The following is a 19150-nucleotide window of genomic DNA, read 5'->3' as shown; positions in this document are numbered from 1 at the left end:
GTTTGTGGGAGGGGGTATCCAGAAAAAGGTACAAGAAAAATGAGAGAGAAAGGGACAAGACAACAGAACTCTGACAACATAACAAACCTCTCTGATGCAAAAACTTTTTAATAGCATTATTTTTCAGCAAAAATTCTTTGTATCAAACTCGCAGCGCATTGCAGCTAAAGCTGGGCACTGCGCTGTGCTGCAAGCCAGCAAAGTGAAGACACTGCGCATTGATTTCTACACTGTAAGAGCCCATTTCATTGGCCAATTCTGTTCAGTATGGGTGTGGTACTCTAAAGGGAGTTAATTGAGCGCTAATAGAGTTTTCAGAATATGAATTTGGAGGTCCATTAGTGCTCCATTAAATGGGGAACTTATGAGGAAAGTTATGAGGAAACTTACAATACTTTTCAGAATACCCCCCCCCCCCTGTACTATTACAGATCTGTGACACAATTATGACTTTTGGCTATCCATACATGTAGTTAAACCAAAACTTTAGACCAGAGTTTGAATTATACCTGAGTTAAGAATATGGGCTACTGCAGAGCTGCCAAGTTGTATCTTGCATTTTCAGTATTCTTATCCCCCAAAATCAGTATTTTTACTGTGTGAGAATAAATATGCAGACCTGCCAACATCTGGGAATGAAAAACTGTATTCTGTGATAAAAAAAAATGTATTTTTCCCCAAAAAAGTGTATTTCATAATAAAATGCTTGGGGCACTCGCTCATTGAGGCGCTCAAACTGCATGCAAGCTAAAATGCGCACTGCTCTTGCAAAAACATTAAAACATGTGTATATTCACCCTGGTTTTAACAAAATGATTGAAAAAAAAATAAGTTACCTGAAATTACATTGATCTAATGACCATATTTGTGTACGTTTTATGAAATAGAGACATATAGAGATTATTTTTCTCAATAAATTACGATTTAGTAAAAAAATGAAAAAATAAAAAAACGTACTGGTTGGCAGGTCTGCTACTGTGATTGAGAGAAGAGTTTCCTAATTCCTTTAATCTACAAAACTTTAATTGAAATATTATAGATCATCTCAAATAAAATACAAAAGAAAAAGTAACATCAATGACTTTCACACATATGCATATATACATGTAGCTGCGTTGTGCATATTACATACATAACCATTTTGTGAAAATAAGTGACAGTAGTATCTTAAAACATAACTTTCTAATTTTACATTCGATTTTAATGAAATCTTCAGCGTATACTTGTTTGATTTTTTTCTTTTTATTCAAATCAACTTTTTGTTGGGGGTGGAGTTACAAGGCAGGATTTAGGAAAATTTGCATAGATACCTAGTGCATGAAATATATTTTTCGATGAAGAGTGTAGTGACTTTCATGGTACAATAATGTATACTTTCCTGGGAATTTGTTGGTCCCGAAAAGGACCACCCTTACTCAACGTTTTGACAAGGGTGTTCTTGTTGTCTTCGGGAGAATACATAGTGTACGGTGAAACCCACTACAATCTTCTTCTTCTTCTCGCCATGGAAACCTGAAGAAGTTACATATTTTTCAAATGCTTTCAAATGCAAGACACTGATCCTATTGAAACTGCAGTATCCGGTTGCGTGGGACGTCATCATATACATGTATGTTTCGCAATTACCTCGTGTTTTTTAAACAATCAAAACTTGATACCATTTATAACATCCTCTTTATAGTAATCATAGAAGAAAAATAAAATCCCCACTTTTCAAGTTTGTTGGCATTACATACTGCACATGTACATGTATGTGTAGATTCAAGTTCTATTCAGGTGGCATTTTATACTTATTCCTACATGAACATGCACGGTATGCCCTATGAATGGAAGAAATGATAAGCCTTTTATAATCAAAGTAAATGGGTCAACAAAATAGGAGCAACTGCTGTAGGATTGCAAATTCCCTCCAAAGGACTGTATTTGCGCCATAATATTATAAATAGGCATTGAAGTACATGTATATCATAAAAAAATATGCCCTAGTAAGGCTATTTCTTCAGAAATTCATTTAAATTGAGTATTTTCACTATTTTGCATTCAGTTCAAGCAATCTGCATTATACATGATACAAGTAGTAAACGCTTGCTCAGGTACGCAGATCTTCAAATCCTTGTGAATCTATTTACAATCCCTATAATAATTGCTTTTTAAGACTCTCGCACTTGTTATTCCTACACCTCCATCTCTCCACCCTTTCTCTCTCTCTCTCTCTTCTCAACCCCATTAAGGCGACCGCACACCTTACGATTGGTCTGCAACCCGATTTCAGAAAAAATGTAGTAGAATTTGATGCTAACATTGAGACTTGGAATATCTTACTGTGTAATGTTCTAAATCATGGTACGAATACCTATGTTCAAATCTGTGACTATGCTATCATCCTTCTTAAAATAAAAGCGAATATAATATCTAGTCATAATGACGTCATAGCAGTCGTACGATTGGCTACGATTTGAAACTAATTTGGCCTTTACTCCGAAATAAAGGCTTGCAATCTTTCAAAATGGTTATATTAGTATTCTTTCAATTAATTTAAACCTCAAAGAAAATGATATGTTCCATTCACATTTTCAGAAAATGAGCAAACTGCGATTTGTTTCAAAATCGGATCGCAAACAGTCGTAAGGTGTGCGGTGGCCTTTACATGTCACAAGTTTGGATAAAACGTTAATATTTTGAGTTAAAACTTCAATAAAAATTATTGGAAAATTTCTGAACTCTTCACCATTTTTTAGACATGTTCCTTTGAATTTTGTATACAAATAGTTGCCAATCTTTGCTCACAATCAATGTTATAAAAAGAAAGATGAGCCTTATTCCTATCTACATAACTGCTGATTGGTGTAAAACAACTTTGGCTACTGCCAGTTCAGAGAAAATATTCACATTTATTTTGCTCAGAAACCAACATTTGCTAAATCGAATTACAGTTCATATCACCAGCCTATAGCTGTCAATGGATGATTTCAAGTACGGTGTTCAGTGTTGGTGTTGGTGTTTGAGAGCGTAAAAAGGCCGCTGAACCGAGTTCCAACACCGAGCTGGGTTCAGAGGAACGATACTGATTGCGTTGTCGATAGCACATGACGTCACGCCTCTGCGCTGCGCTGCTAAATCATCTCAACTTCACGTGAGAAGTCTCGACGACGAAAATGAAATCGGACAGAAATGCATTAAATTCTCTTCGTACAGAATACAAATGCTTTCATTGATTCAAGAATTCGAAAGAGTAAACATTATTCTTCATCAAAATATATAAAGCTCTAATGATTTGTACTCATCTTAACTGTATAAGCTAATTTTACGAGGATGTTTCATCGTGTTCGCCGCCTGTTCACGAGCTTGAGATTACCAACACCAACACCAAACTTGAAATCATGATTTTCCCAATCCCTCGGGGTTGGTGTTGGAGAATGGGGAAATTGCACGTAGATCGTCAACACCAGCTGCAGTGCTGGGTTCAGCAGACGACATTCAACACCATCCTTCAACACGAACTGCCGGAAATACGTCATATTTTCCGAGGTCAATGCCAACACCAGCCTGATTTCAAGAACAGTGTTGTGGCTGGTGTTGTCACAACACCAACACCAGATTTCAACACCGTACTTGAAATCACCCAATGTGGTACGAGAACTGGTCCAAGGATCAAGCATTCCCCAAACCAAGAATAACTGCTGCAGCTCCATTTATGGAAAGCAGACCATGCATTTGTATATCAAAACTTACCAAAAATACCTATTCATAGCAACGAAAAAAGGAATACATGTAAGTACGCCCCCAAAAGATATGGCTTCTTCATACATGTACATGTAGCTTAAAAAAGGGTTACAGATATGGCAAAAAGGGAATAATAATATTAAATATACATGTAAGAATCTCAACTCTTAACACCTAGCAAATAAATATATCAAATTTTGAGGAAAATCACATTTCTATTATACTTTAATATAATTTGTTAATCTATCAAGTGATCACCATTCCAAATCCAGTTTTCTATTTTGTTTTTCTGCTGCAAATTTAAGCAAATATTAATAATAATTGGATCCAGCCTCAGAGCAGCGACCTTTCAGTCCTGAACATTTTGAGATGCAACATTTTGTCATCCTAGTTCGGCATGTCTCACAAAGCGCTGCGATAAACTCAAATCAATTTCAAACTGCAATTGAGCTAAATTAGATATTAAAGAACAATTGCATCTATCACAAGTCTTTGTAAGACAAGGGCTCAGCAGTGATATGTCATGATGTACATGTAGCAGATCAAAGAGAATTTATGCATCTCTTGGGTAATACCCAGTTTCATAGGGTGCTTACAAAAACTCATTATTGAGACGGCTTTTATAAAGAAGTAGTATTTCCGATGCACGTTCCACCCATTGGCATTTCAGAGACAACTTTACAAGTATATGTGTCTCTATAGATTCACAATGGACTGACCTGGAATATTCATTTGTTTCTTTTATAAAATTTCATTGGGCATGTTTAAAGTCTCAGGAGCATTCTGAACTGTATACTTTGAATCACGAGTAAAATTGAAATGCACCAAAACTGATATTGTGAGGAATTTGTGGGAATATGCTGTAGAAATACGTGGAATTATAAAAATGCATAGTATTATTTGAAACATCACACATGAACTTCCAATGAGGCAATGAAAGTTGGAAACTAATCCTGCACCCTATCATTTTTTTTGTAACAATAAAAAAAAGCTCCCGCCTTTCAAAAGATTGTAAATTAACCATGGAATTTTATCTAAGGTCATTACTTGAACCAAATCAAGCAAAAGTAGAGAGTGTAACATTCTAATGTACATATGAAACTGTTTCTGGTGATAACAAAAATTTGCTCTGCATAAATCAGTCTAATCTATGTGCTTCAAATATAAAGTTTTCAGTTATGAATATGATCAGTGGTAATTGGTATTACTGCGATTGGATGACCAAAATCCATGCTAAACAATAAAGCTATCAGTTTTCCGCAATCACAGAATATCACTGTCTCTATTATTGTTTTTCATGTTCAAGTTAAATATATATTATTATTAACATTAATTTTTTGGAGTTGGTATTGTATGATTGTATAATTTGTTTAATATTCATGGAGTGAAAAGAAATGAAAAGAAAAATTAATTTTATATGCAAGCATGTAGGACAAGCCATTCCTTACATGCAGGGGCCCGTCTTACAAAGAGTTGTGATTGATCCTATCAATGGCAACTATAGAAAGCCAGCAAAGTAAACATATAAAATGTACGTCTGTTCAAAAAAAATTCTAGATTTGAAATTTATATCCATAAATTCATTGCTTTCTTTACAATTTAGTGTGTTCTCCTTGGTTTACAAAGGACATTTTGCAAATTTCCTGTAGAAAAAATTATGACACTGATGGATTTCCATAGAGTTACGATTGATTGGATCAATCGTAGCTCTTTGTAAGACGGGCCCTTGATCATAAAGACAATACATTCAAACATGTTTACCCAAGGGAAACAGCAAGAAAGGTGGCATCTGGAAACAGACCTGTGGCCTTTGTACACAGGTTTTAATGGAAATTCCTTTGAAAACAGAAACAATTTTTGGTGGCCACTAAAAGACAGGTTTTCAGTATAGACAGGTGACTGCTAAGACAGGTTTGACTGTAAATAGAAAATATTGATATTATATTGGATGGCTCAGAATGGAATACCAGAAATATTCCAAGAGTTCATGAAAATATTGACCCTAACGAGTGGAATATTTCTGGTATTTCATGAAATAAAGCCATCTGATATAATTATCATCATCTATCCCACCCCCCCCAAAAAAAAAAGAGGGAGCAAAATGATTGAACAAGTCATAGATCACTTAATGCCATTATCACTTCATAGGATCAATTTTGGTCATTGACATGCGACTTTCATGTCGTTCATTATGACGTCATCAAGCGTAATTGTGCTCTATGCTGCACATCGCATTGCTTTCATTGTTGTACGCATTGTATATTTCATGCATTTGCACATGCGCATTAAACCGTTGAATATGCTCTAATATTCAATAGCAAATTTTGTACAGGAGCCTATGGGATATTTCGGTCCTTTTTAGGGATACGCTCTGATACTGCACGGGCAATTGATGCAGACCAAAATCACTCTATATAGATGATAATATAAGATCTTGCACAGAAATATGATAAATAAAGGCTAAGAATAAAGAAACTAGTAATGAGCAAGGAAACAATAAGAAAAATAAAGAGAAGATGAGGAGAAGGAAAATATGGATAGGAAGAAGGAGGAGAAGGAGCAGAAGGGGAAGAGGAAGAAGGGGAAGAAGAAGGGGAAGACGAAGAAGGGGAAGAAGAAGGGAAAGAAGAAGAAGGGGAAGAAGAAGGGGAGAAGGGGAAGAAGAAGAAGGGGAAGAAGAAGAAGAATGAGAAGAAGAAGGGGAAGAAGGGGAAGAAGAAGGGGAAGAAGAAGGGGAAGAAGAAGGGGAAGACGAAGAAGGGAAGAAGAAGAAGGGGAAGAAGGGGAAGAAGGGGAAGAATGAGAAGAAGGGGAAGGGGAAGAAGGGAGAGAAGGGGAAGACGAACAAGGGGAAGAAGGGGAAGGGGAAGAAGGGGGAGAAGAAGGGGGAGAAGAAGGGAAGAAGAAGGGGGAGAAGGGGAAAAGGAAGAAGGGGAAGAAGAATGAGAAGAATAAGGGGAAGAAGAAGGGGGAGAAGGGGAAGAAGAAAAAGGGGAAGAAGAAGAAGAGGAAGAAGGAGGAGAAGTAGAGGAGGGGGAGGAGGAGGTGAAGAAGAGGAGGATTAGCAGAACTTAAAGAAATTCTTTTTCAAGTCTGTTTGAGTTTGTACTTTTGTTACTCACTCTATACAATTAAGGGGATTTATAAAAGTGGATTTTTGGTTAAATATTGATAGGTAATTGGTATGGGATTTCTTGTCCCCTGCAAAACCTTATGAATAATTGAACTATTCTGACAAATCTATTTTACACACCTCCAATTTTCTTCCTTCCATTTCTGTTCATGACCTGAAGACTAATTTTTTTTCCAGGAAAAAAAGGAAACTCTGTTGCTCGTTCCAGGCATTATTTTTCAATTTCATATTCAGAATTTGACCCCCCCCCCCACCTTCTAGTCTGCTTTGCAAGCCCTTCACTTGATGATTGTGGTCTGACTTTGCAGCCTAAATTCCCTGCCAAAGACTTGTATACAGAAGGTCCTTATTGAAACAGCAGGCGGGTGTTTCATAAAGCTGTTCGTATTAAAGTTAAGAGCAACTTTAAGAATGACTTACGATCCTTTCATGTGGCATATGGTATACACCAAAATGTTCATTGGTAATGATTTTGCGCGTAAGAAAGGTTCACCAGTCGTCCTTAAAGTTGCTCTCAGCTTTACACGAACAGCTTCATGAAACACCCCCAGGTTTTATTTGTGGTAGTCTTGTGTAAAGACCCAATTGTTAATAAAAAAAATTTGAACAGGGTCTGTGACTGCAGACTACATACTGCTACTTGCTCCAGTAACTACAAGCACTGTTAAAATCTATTTTAAAGTTATTACATCATCTTTTTCCACTGGGCAATGTAACAAACGGCAGATCTATGACAGATTGCTAATGTCTGAAACATTCACTACATGGTAGCTACAGGTACATTCAGAGTAGATGAGTCAGGCTAGATACATGAGAGTGAATGCCATTTGGTCTTAACTCAAAATAGTGAGTGGATGATGTCATCAGTAGTCTCATTTGCATACTGACCAGGATGTGCATATAACTGTTTTGTGAAATTAAGCGAAATTTAAAAATGTCATAATTTCCTTATTTTACATCCGATTTTAATGAAATTTTCAGAGTTATTCTTGTTGGATTTTTCTCTTTTATATTCAAATCAACTTTTGTTGAGGTGGACTTGCCCTTTAAAACCCACTTTGTCATACACCGACTTTGTCTAACCCTATACGATCTAGGCTTCACATGTAAAAGTGCAGTATATCAGGAATCAGTTAAACCAACAGCCATGTTGTAGTCTAATTTAAGAATTCAATTAACATTCATATGTTGCTACTATCAAAAACTATTTTGCTTTATGTATTCAGTGTTTCTAGTAACATTTCAGTGTGATTTTTGCCTTATTCTACTCATTTATATAGATTATTATCTGTTCTTTATTTATTCCAGTTGTCTTGATGTGTATTTTTTTCGTCAATGTGGACCTCTGCAAGTAAATTTGTTTGGAATAAAATCTTAAAATTAATTTACTAATTCCATTTGATACAACACGAAGGAAAGGTTAAAATTGAAGTCAATAATCATTTGGTCTTCCAGTAATAATCTAATACAACATTTTGTATCATCCCATATGATCTATTCAAATTACTTTAGGGCCAGTTTGACTTCTAGCCATTTGGTCTTTACCATTTCATTTGATTTCTAATTGGATAGCCCAGGCTCATTTCATTAACTAACCACTTGCCCAAATATAGTAGATTAAACAGTCATTTGACAAAAATTTATTCTCTTCAAAGGACAAAATAGCACATATTCATATTTTCAAATCCATGGATGAATTTACCTTTCCAAAAGTAAAAAAAATATTTCTGATGGAATACATGTGTACTGTCCCTTACATGTAGCCCCCCCCAAAAAAAAAAGTTTGGTTGTCCTCGACCAAGCCAATATATTGTCACCAACCCATTTTTTTACCCCATTTTTTTAAAAAATCATTCCTAAATATGTACATCAATTTTTCAAATAACCCTATTTGCATTTTCCATAACACTTTATTATACCTCTTCAACTAAAATTTAAGTAAAATTCTCCAGATCAAAGAACTATCAGAGCACAAAAATAACACAGCCCAATATGATGGAAAATATAAACTACAAATGAAGAGTCCCCAAAAAAACCTTTTTCCTAGATTTTTGCCTCAACGTTTTAATACTTTTTTCTCACTTTGGGATATTTTACCTGCCTACACATGCCACAGGTGCATATATGTATGTTTCATAACAAGTAAAATTTACATCTGTAAACCCTTTTCATACTTTTATTCTATTCATGGCTTTTCATGCATATACCAATATAGAGTATATGTGGTTGAATACCCCACCCATCCCCTTGATCAAATGGTTCTTCATAAACACATCAGTTCACAAGCCCTTCTAATATACAGAAAAACATTTTTATAATCATATTCCATTGAAAAATTTGAATTCAAAGAATTTATATTGGAGGAGCTATTCCCATATATAACATCTCAAATTAATAACTTTGAAAATCCATAACTCTCTTTCTCTTTGGATGCTCATCAAACCTTCACAAATACTTTTATCAAATATTTCTGCTTTTATTTAGGTTAACCTACATGTATCGTCAGGATGAACTTCCCCTTTAAGTTCAGTCCTAGATATCAAGATGTTATGAAATCAAACATTACTATAAAACAAGAGGATTGATGAGGTATGTATACTGTATATACAAATGTGCTTTATGTTCCCTGTAAAGAAGTTCAATGAGAGACATTTGTGGTCAAGAAGGATGGCTTCTGACTAACTAAGCTTTGTGTAACCTTGTGAACCTTGTGTCAACTTGAGTTGCATTCAAGCAGCCATTTTTCAGGTTGTATCATGGTTTCAAACGATAACAAATATATGTAGAACCAGATTGGCTAAAAATCACTTTATCACAATCCCTATCATATTTCTTTCCAGTGGCCTGCTTTCAGCACGTGCGGTCAGTGCAAGTTGACCTTAAATTTGTGGGATAAAATGCACATTGGTAGAGCTTTATAAAAGTGAAGGAAAATCAGCACTGATAAAAAAAAATCACTTGAAAACTTTCCTGCAGCAGAACCAGGTTTGTCTAGGTGTTTTGATGTGTGATGGATGTTTGTGATTTCCTGCTTAAAAGACAGTTGTGTGAACACTATCTGGGATGTCTGGCGATGACTGTCGTGAATCGCTGAGAATGAGCCACAACAAAGAGAGAGCCAAGGCTTCATTATGAACTCCTTTCAAGAACTGACACAATATTGATTTGAATTTGGGTTTCTAAGGTACTACACTGCTACCTGTCCTAATATGGGTACTAATACTAATAGTCGTAGCAGCAGCAGCAGAAGCAACAGTAAATTTAATAATAGTGATAAAAGTAGTATTAAATGTAGAAGCAGTAGATGTAGTACAAGTAGTAGTAGTAGCAGTAGCAGCAGCAGTAGTAGTAGTAGTAGTAGTAGTAGTAGTAGTAGTAGTAGTAGTAGTAGTAGTAGAAGTAGTAGTAGTAGTAGTAGTAGTACTAGTAGTAGTAGTAGTAGTAGTAGTAGTAGTAGTAGTAGTAGTAGTAAAAGTAGTAGTAGTAGTAGTAGTAGTAGTAGTAGTAGTAGTAGTAGAAGTAGAAGTAGAAGTAGTAGTAGTAGTAGTAGTAGTAGTAGTAATAGTAGTAGTAGTAGTAGTAGTAGTAGTAGTAGTAGTAGCAGTAGCAGTAGTAGTAGTAGTAGTAGTAGTAGTAAAGAAGTAGTAGTCATAGTAGTAGTAGTAGTAGTAGTAGTAGCAGTTTTAGTAGTAGTAGTAGTAGTAGTAGTAGTAGTAGTAGTAGTAGTAGTAGTAGTAGTAGTAGTAGTAGTAGCAGTTTTAGTGGTAGTAGTAGTCATAGTAGTAGTAGCAGTTTTAGTAGTAGTAGTAGTAGTAGTAGTAGTAGTAGTAGTAGTAGTAGTAGTAGTAGTAGTAGTAGTAGTAGTAGTAGTAGTAGTAGTAGAAGTAGTAGTAGTAGTAGTAGTAGTAGTAGTAGTAGTAGTAGTAGTAGTAGTAGTAGTAGTAGTAGTAGTAGTAGTAGTAGTAGTAGTAGTAGTAGTAGTAGTAGTAGTAGTAGTAGTAGTAGTAGTAGTAGAAGTAGTAGTATTAGTAGTAATAGTAGCAGTAGCAATAGCAGCAGCAGTAGTTTAATGTTTTGAATCATTGGAGTAAATTTTGAAATTCAATAAACCAACTTGGCAATGATAGTCATAATTCACTTAATTTATTAATTCTAGATGATCCATACTTTATCGACTGAAATTGGTTTTTTGGATTGGTGAAACTGTCCCCCAGATCCAGAGGTAATGCAGGCAGGTATTCTCAATAGGATTTACATGCACATACGTCATAAAGTGAGACATCACGGCTAGAACAATAACCCCCACATAGGACATAATCTACTGATCTAATGGGACATCCACGCAAGCAAGCAAAGACACCAGGCCAACCATTAATGTTGGCAGATTCCCAACAAACCCTGGCTTCCCTTCAGGGCAGCATTTCATGCACAAAATTGTCTGTTCAAAATCACTGCCAACTGTTACAAGCTACTGAAATCCTTGCATCTGACTGGCCAGGGGAAAATTTGTTGGTAAAAATCACTGACAAACTGCTTCATGAAAAACTCCACCTAAGCTCTTCCTCTGCCAAGTCATGTGTCAATGTACAAGTATTGACTAGATAAAACTGGTCGCCAGCCAACAAACCTATGCGCTTGCTAGTCAGCCAGCTCAGCTCCTGGGAATTTCGCAAGACAACATTCGAGCCAATTTTCTGACAGGGTTTGGCAACTGCATGTATGGTCATGAGTTAAATGTTTGTGCCACAAGTACAAGGCTACCTTCAGTACAAATGTCAACCACATTTTTTGTTTTAATATATTAAATCCAATATTACTTCACATAGATTACTGTACTGAAAAGTCCAGCACCCCAGTCACTACTTAGTGAAATCAAACAAATTAAGTTGATGACAGACACTCTGGTAAATAACTTAATGAATAATAGGCCTATCAAGACAGGTTCTAGTAGTAGTACATCATGTCTTAAGATAATGTAGAACAAAGAACCAGGCACGGCAACCTATTACGGAGACAATTTTGGTAGCCACTGAAGACAGGTTTTCACTACAGACAGGTAGCCGCTCTATTAATATATTAATGATATACTTATGGAATTCACTATATGAATATAACTTGAAATTATTTTGAATTATAAGAGAGGCTTGAATGCATTTGTATACATATAATGATAAATATAAAGATGATTAGGTTGAATCTCACCTGACATTGGTTGGTCACCATCTTGGTGAGATCCTGCAACGTTGCCAGGACCGAGGCTTGAACCTTGAAACCTGACCGACGGTGTTGGGCGCACCTGTGGGGTGAGGTGCCACGACTGCAACCCTGCAACTGTGGCAGAATACGTAGGTGAATGGTGTCTGGATGCCACAGACTGGTAGGGCACCGCTGTGGGCACCGCAATGGTTGGGGGCATACTGGTCAGCGGCGGAAGGTTGCTGCTACCAGGGAAAGTGAAGATACTGCCTCCGCTGCTGGACGATGTGATGGGCAATGACATGGTGATGGGGTTGGGAATGGGTTGCCCGGATTTGGAGCCGATGTTTATTCCAACGGTTGGCGGAGGAAGCTCCACACGGATGGTACCCTCTGTGGTAGCTACCATTGCCTGTCCCGGTACGGAGCCACAGTAGAAGGTGTTTGGAAGCAGAGCCAGCTGCACCTGCCGGGAAGAGTCCACATCACCACCTCCTAGTGCTTGCTTGGGGGTTGTACAGTGTAGCATCACATCCTAGAATTTAAAAAAGTAGATTTCTTTAAATTTATTTTGTATTTATCTGAAATAAAACTTTAAAATGAATGGCACATTCCATCTCCTTTCTATCATGCCACAGAGGCCTTTCCAAGAAAATGACAGAAAAATGGAACTTAGACATTTACATTGCACATCATTAGTAAAGTGAAATAACACTGCTCAAATACAGAATCATACAAAAACTGAAAATAGCCAACCTGTATCAGTTGCAGGTTCATCTACATCTCACTATCCACTGTAACATTTCAACCTCAAACCATAGTCTGAATTATTAAACCAAGGAGCAGATTCTCATAGGGGGGTAGTTAGTCTCAATGGCCCAAATTCTCGAAGGGTGGCTGACTTAGCCCGTGCTAACTTAGCCCACTGGGCTAACTATCCCCTGTGGGCTAAGTTAGCCAACCGAGCATTTCACAAAGTGTGGGCTAATTAGCCCAACCGGCTAACTTTTAGTGCAGTGGGCTAAATGACGTGATTTAGACCATGGGCTAAGTTAGCCAACTTTCGAGAATTTGGGCCAATGAATCAGCCTCTCATCACCCCCCCCCCCCCTATAATATTTTTGTGAGGTTACACACACACACACACACAATAGGATATTAGAAACAAAGGGCTGGGATTTGGAAATACAATGTTGTAACACCCGTTTTTCATTCATAAAATAATATGATCTCACCTTTCGAGGATGCCCTTCCTTTATAGTTCTCCCATCAAAATATTATGGCACCAAATATGAATCAAAGTTTAGTTCAGAAAATTGGCCAATGTACATATGCATTTGTACTTCCAGGTGTCATGAAGAAAATAAATGACAACTAAATAGCTCTAAAATACATCAGGTGAAACACAAAACTAGTGAAAATCCGGGGGGGGGGGCACTTACATTGACAAGTGGATACCATGCGCGATCAAAAAACACGTAAAAGGGTTGTCTTTTTCAAGATAGGGCATGTTACATACGTAACGTAATAAGGGTGTCAAAAACACTAAAATAATGAAAAAGGGTATCTATTTCGCAAGGAAAGCTACATGTTTAGGGTCAAACTTACAAGGGTAAAAATAAAATATTATATAAAGGATGTACTTTTTGCCCAACAGTCAACACTTCGTGTTTAGAGTCCGATTTGCGCGAGGTGTGGGAGGTGGGGCCGTACCAAGCCAATGATACTAGGTAATCGACGTCTGTGACATTAAAATATCGCTGAACTTGTTTAGGGGTTCAATTCGGAGAATACTTGCCAAGGGTATCGTTCTGTTTCCAATACTTGTTAAGGGTAGGGTTAAGGGGTGCATTTTCAGAATATGGAAAATACTTGTTTAGGGTGCTTTTCGGGACCCCATGGTCGCGCATGGTATCCACTCGTCAATGGAAGTGGCCCCCCTGGGGAAAATCCACAAATATGATGATGAAACTGGGTCCAGTATGGTTTCCTGTTTTGCAAAATAAAGTATTTCCCAATAGAATAAAAACAATTGAAAGATATAATGTCATGGGGAAAAGAGACCATGCTAGTACAACCTTAAAATAAATTAGAAAAGAAGGAAAAATATATATAAAAACAAAATAAAAGTCAGAGAATGAATTTTTGTCAATATCATATCAACAATAAATAAAAAGAAACCTCTAAGAAATACAGGGGAAAAGGAGAAAAGGACAGATTAGAGGGCATTAAGAGAAAAGAAAAGGATTAAAGCCTGAATTGCCCATCACATGAAAAAATGCAGACCACATACTTGTAGTGCAGTAATTTGTGATTTCCATGGCGTGGGCTGTTTATCGCATCATCAAAATTACCCTCAATATCACAATGGGATACTACGGGTATGCTGTTTATGAGGAGCATCATAATGTACTTTCTAAAGCATTCAGGGAGCATTCACCTCTGGTATGTAATATACATGTATAGTGTTTGCCGAGTTCATTTCCTCTCAGGTTACACTACCATTTTTTCTTTTTCTCTTTAGTACTGCACAAATAGATACGGGTTATTTCAATTTGCAATTGCAAATGGAGATTCCACAGATCTAGTCATTGTAATGATACATGTACATGGTAACTGTCATACTTATGGTGATAAATAATTGTAACGGCAGTGATGATAATTTTAATATTATGATAATTTGTGATGATGATGACGATGATGATGAAGATAATAGTGATGAAGATGATGATGACGACAATACTACAATAGCTACATGTACCAGTTCTTCTAGAGGATACCGGTACACTGCACTAAACCACTGTGTTTGTTTATACAGATAAAGATAATGATGACTAGCATGAAATAAGTGTAGAAAAATTAGAATATTGGAAGAAATAGCAGGAGCATGAATATACATTTTACAGAAGGAGAAATCTCTTTATTCTGTTCGGATTTTTAAAGTATTACAAAAATAACCCTATTTTAACTGGGCTTTTTTCGACTAGGCTTTAACAGGAGGGGGGGGGGGTCAAATTGACCCATACATGTAGCTGATCACACGATCACTGCAAAAATTTGCACATTGCTATAGCTGGATGTAAACTACATGTTGTACAAAACTAAAATATTCAAATTAAAAAAAATAATTCCTTCCTTTTTTTTATCAATTATGTATGAAATCATTACTTGTCTTTAACTCACATAAAATAGCTAGCAAAATATTAGTGTTTTTTTGTGAAAATGTTAACTTTGACATTTAAACATGGATTTACAAAATGTTGCATAATTCCGGAACCACGTACCCAAACATCTCAAATTTGGTCTCAAAAAAATTAAAAGTAAAAAGTCTGTGAACAGCACAGTAAAGGTTAGCTGAATATTTACCTGTGTGCTGACTTCTCATGTTTTACTTGTAAATTTGTACACAGACAATCTGGTTCTAGTAGGGAACAGATTACAACAACTGATGCAATAAGTATCAACAAGATGATTAGAGAAGTTTGTTTAAAGAGATAAATGTCCATACCTTTGATGATGGAATGTGCACCGACTTAGTCTGGTGTGATGAACCAGGGCTTGCTCCCTTGGACTCGGGTCGTTCAGCCACTTCTGGCATGGCTACTCTGTAGGTTACAGTTGTAGAAACCTGCTGAAAGGGAGAAACTCTCGCCTCTGGGATACTGCGATGAACTTGGCCACCAGGAGACAACTGTTGTAACTCTGCCAATCGTCTGCTCTCAAGGATCTGTTGCTCTCGTGCTTCGAGGTATCTTGTGGATGCAGAGTAGTGCTTCTCAGGGCTGGACCTACCGTGATCTTCTCCAGATGTTTCTGGGTGCTGTCCTGCAGGAGGAATCAACTGGCCACTAGGAAGGATGCCTGTCAAGACATGTGGAGCTACAGCTGTTGGCATGTAACTCCCCTCTGGGAACATACCCTTGGAGGTTGGTATCACCCCTGCCATCAGGGGTGATAGAGGGTTGTACTGAGCAGGGATGTAGCCACCCTGGAAATAGGAAGGTGCTGGAATGAGGTGTCCTTGGGGATGCTGCTGCACCTGATTGCCCATGCTGGCAAGCATTGCTGAATAGGACTCAATGCCATGGTATGGTCTGGGATTGGCACTGCTATGTAATCCTGCTGTGTAGACAGCTGCAGCGGGAGACGTGAATGCACTTGGATAGGGTGAAAAGACAGCTGAGGAGGTTGGATTGATGGCTAACAAAGGTGGGGCGGACTGACCAGGATACTGAAGCAAAGGTAACGATCCTGGGTTCATGCCACTACCTGTTACAGCTGGGGAGGCTGATGCAGGAAGGTACGGTCGACCTCCATTTGATGATGCCAAAGGGTTGTACAGTCCATAAGGTGAGGCTGATTCTCTTGAGCTCCCAGAGGGCGCTCTTGACTCTTCTCTGTGTCTTTCTTGGGCCAACTCTCGCTGGCGTTGTTCATCCTGCATCACAGCCTCACTCGATTCTGGAATCTGTTTTACCAGTGGCGACGGGGATGTCTTTACTGAGTTCTTTGAATGAGTCTCGTCCCCGTCAGTGTCCGATGTGTCCTCGATAGTGAATGGATGTGAGTTGTTGAAATCAGTTTGCTTAGAAGTGGTTGGTGGTTGAACGCTGTGATCTTTCTCGTCTGAAGTGCTTGGTTTTGCATTGTAACTACCCATTAGATGACAGCGCCACGCTTAAGCAATACATCCATTCAAACCCAGCAATACCTTTGCTTCCATCTTCCTCTCCATTTATTGAACTTTGAAAGAACCTCAAAAGCACCTTCAGGTTTCCAAGAAAACCTCTTAGACAAGACTTCCATCGATATCACATGAGTCTGCCAATATAATTGAGAGGAAAAAAAGTTTAGAAACAATTGCTTATAAAAATGTATATATATTGTATGTATAAACATCATTAATCCATCCATGATAGTAACAAAGAAAGAGCAGAATTACATTTTGATGAAAACAAACCAATTCAAGAAAACATTGCAATATCATCCTTTTCATTTCAACATCAATCTCTTTTGAACTAAAAATCAAACAATACTTTTAAGCAAAGAAGATAAATTTGAAGAGTACTAGTTAAAACGAAAATAAGAATAAAGAGTAAATTGGACAAAGACAAAATTAGTATGAGGCGAGATAAAATGAGGGAAGAAAGAGAGGCAAGGGAAAACAAAGTATGAAATAAGGGTTGTTTTAACATGGACCTATTAAAGGGTCCATGGTTTCAAGAAACTGAATAGCGACCAATTGCAAATTGCAATGGCAAGACGAATTATAACTACAGCAAATCAATCCAGATCTTCTGTTGCAAGAAGACAACAAATTAATTGCAAAATGCAAGGATAATGAATGATTTGGGTATCAACAATTCTCTTGAAACAAACATACCCTTTAAACATTACATATACATTGCACACTTTGTATCAAATATTTTAGTTCAGGAGAGCCCCCCCCAAAAAAAAAAAGGGAAAAAAAAGAAAAAGCATATCTTATGGTATTCGATATATATTTCTACTGCTCCATTTCAAGTTTTAAAAATACATAGAGATTATGGTTTCTGATTTCAATAAAGCATCACTTGGTACAGCATTTCCTTTTAATAGGACACTTTCGCAATTTCTTATCATCCTAAATGCTAGCAAATGAAATGGTTAGAAGGAGAAAAATTAGTACACTGAATAAAATACCATTCCCAGGAGAGTTCAGTATGTGGTGCCATTCATGGATAAATTTAGTTTATATTTGAGCTTTATTCACTCTATACTGGCAATGCCCTGAAACCAACAAAATATCTTTTTTTTAATGCAAATTGACAACGTTTCAGTAGATTTACATTAATATAATACATGTCTAGATTTTGTATTCAAAGTAAAAAAAATAAAAATAATATTGTTGCCAATTTGATAAGAAAAACGAGATTAGTTTTGATCTTATGAAAGAGCTCTGTGTAGCTCTATCATCACAGGGGGCCGTTTCATAAAGCTGTTCGTAAGTTAAGAGCGACTTTAAGAACGACTGGTGATCCTTTCTTACGCGCAAAACCATCGCTAATGAATATACCATTTATCAAAAGAAAGGATCACCAGTCGTTCTTAAAGTCGCTCTTAACTTACGAACAGCTTTATGAAACACCCACCTGGTCTGATATCTGACCGAGATATGAATCTAGGATTTAAAGGAAGATCCTTGTTCTGTTTTCTCAGTGTAGATCTATATGAATCCCAGGGCTGCTTATTACATGTACATATTGCTTTCAAACTTGGTGTGGACCAACTTGAACTACTGTATAGAAAAATAATACAAAATATAACACAATATAAAATTCTTTGCAGTATCTTGATTAAATTTCTATTTTCAAATGAAAATGGTATTGAAAACGGAAAGTTTATGTCGGGATATTTGTTCAAGCAATGGTGGTACAGGTCGACCATAGAAGAACTGATGATGCACAAGAAAACAGAATTTAAACAAAGGTGGTGTGGGCCTGCCATAGTACATGTACATGTACAATAATGATTTACAAGGAAACAAAAATTGTCAACAAAAATTCTTTGCGGTATTTAGACTGAATTTTCATAAATGAAAACAGTGTTGAAAAATGGAAAGTTCATGTTGATGTTGAATGTTTTGTTTGATTAGCATAAAACATGTTCTCCCTTTTCTCTCTTGTTTTTCTGTCAGTTTGATATCATTGTTTTTCAAACTGCTTTAAAAATCAACCTCATACCATACTGCCAATCAAATATTTCCCTTTTTCTAGTTATCTTTGCAAGGATAGATGGAGTTCATCCTTTTCTGTGTGTGTACATTAATAAATAATATATCATATATATTGTATACTGTTCTGTCAAATTTTTGTGAATCTTTTTATCTCGTTAAACATTTGTAATTCAGCAATTGGCTGCCAGGAATGTTTTGACGCTTAAATAAAGACCATTATTATTATTATTATTATGTGGAATGGATGTGCAGTTAGGTATTGGCAGACAATATACTATATATGTATTCATACTACATGTAATCAAACACACTGAATGGGGAATCCAACGCTGTTCCAATGGTTCACAAACGTGAAGCTGACATAAAAAATCAATATGATCTCT

General features: G+C 36.8%; 1 protein-coding gene across 1 annotated transcript; it reads right to left on the bottom strand.

The window, feature by feature from the left end:
- Window positions 1–1411: 1411 nt before the first annotated feature.
- On the bottom strand, window positions 1412–16874 carry LOC129277017 (tensin-1-like). The gene is made up of 3 exons (XM_054913340.2): window positions 15561–16874; window positions 12059–12587; window positions 1412–1512 (listed from the first exon to the last, which is right to left on the bottom strand). The coding sequence occupies exons 1-3, from the start codon at window positions 16710–16712 to the stop codon at window positions 1412–1414; spliced, it is 1782 nt and encodes a 593-aa protein (XP_054769315.2). The 5' UTR covers window positions 16713–16874.
- Between the last annotated feature and the right edge of the window lie 2276 nt (window positions 16875–19150).

This window comes from Lytechinus pictus, chromosome 2, assembly GCF_037042905.1.
Source record: "Lytechinus pictus isolate F3 Inbred chromosome 2, Lp3.0, whole genome shotgun sequence".
NCBI lineage: Eukaryota > Metazoa > Echinodermata > Echinoidea > Temnopleuroida > Toxopneustidae > Lytechinus > Lytechinus pictus.
Note: the sequence above shows the minus strand (reverse complement) of the source record. Positions and strands in the feature narration are given on the sequence as shown.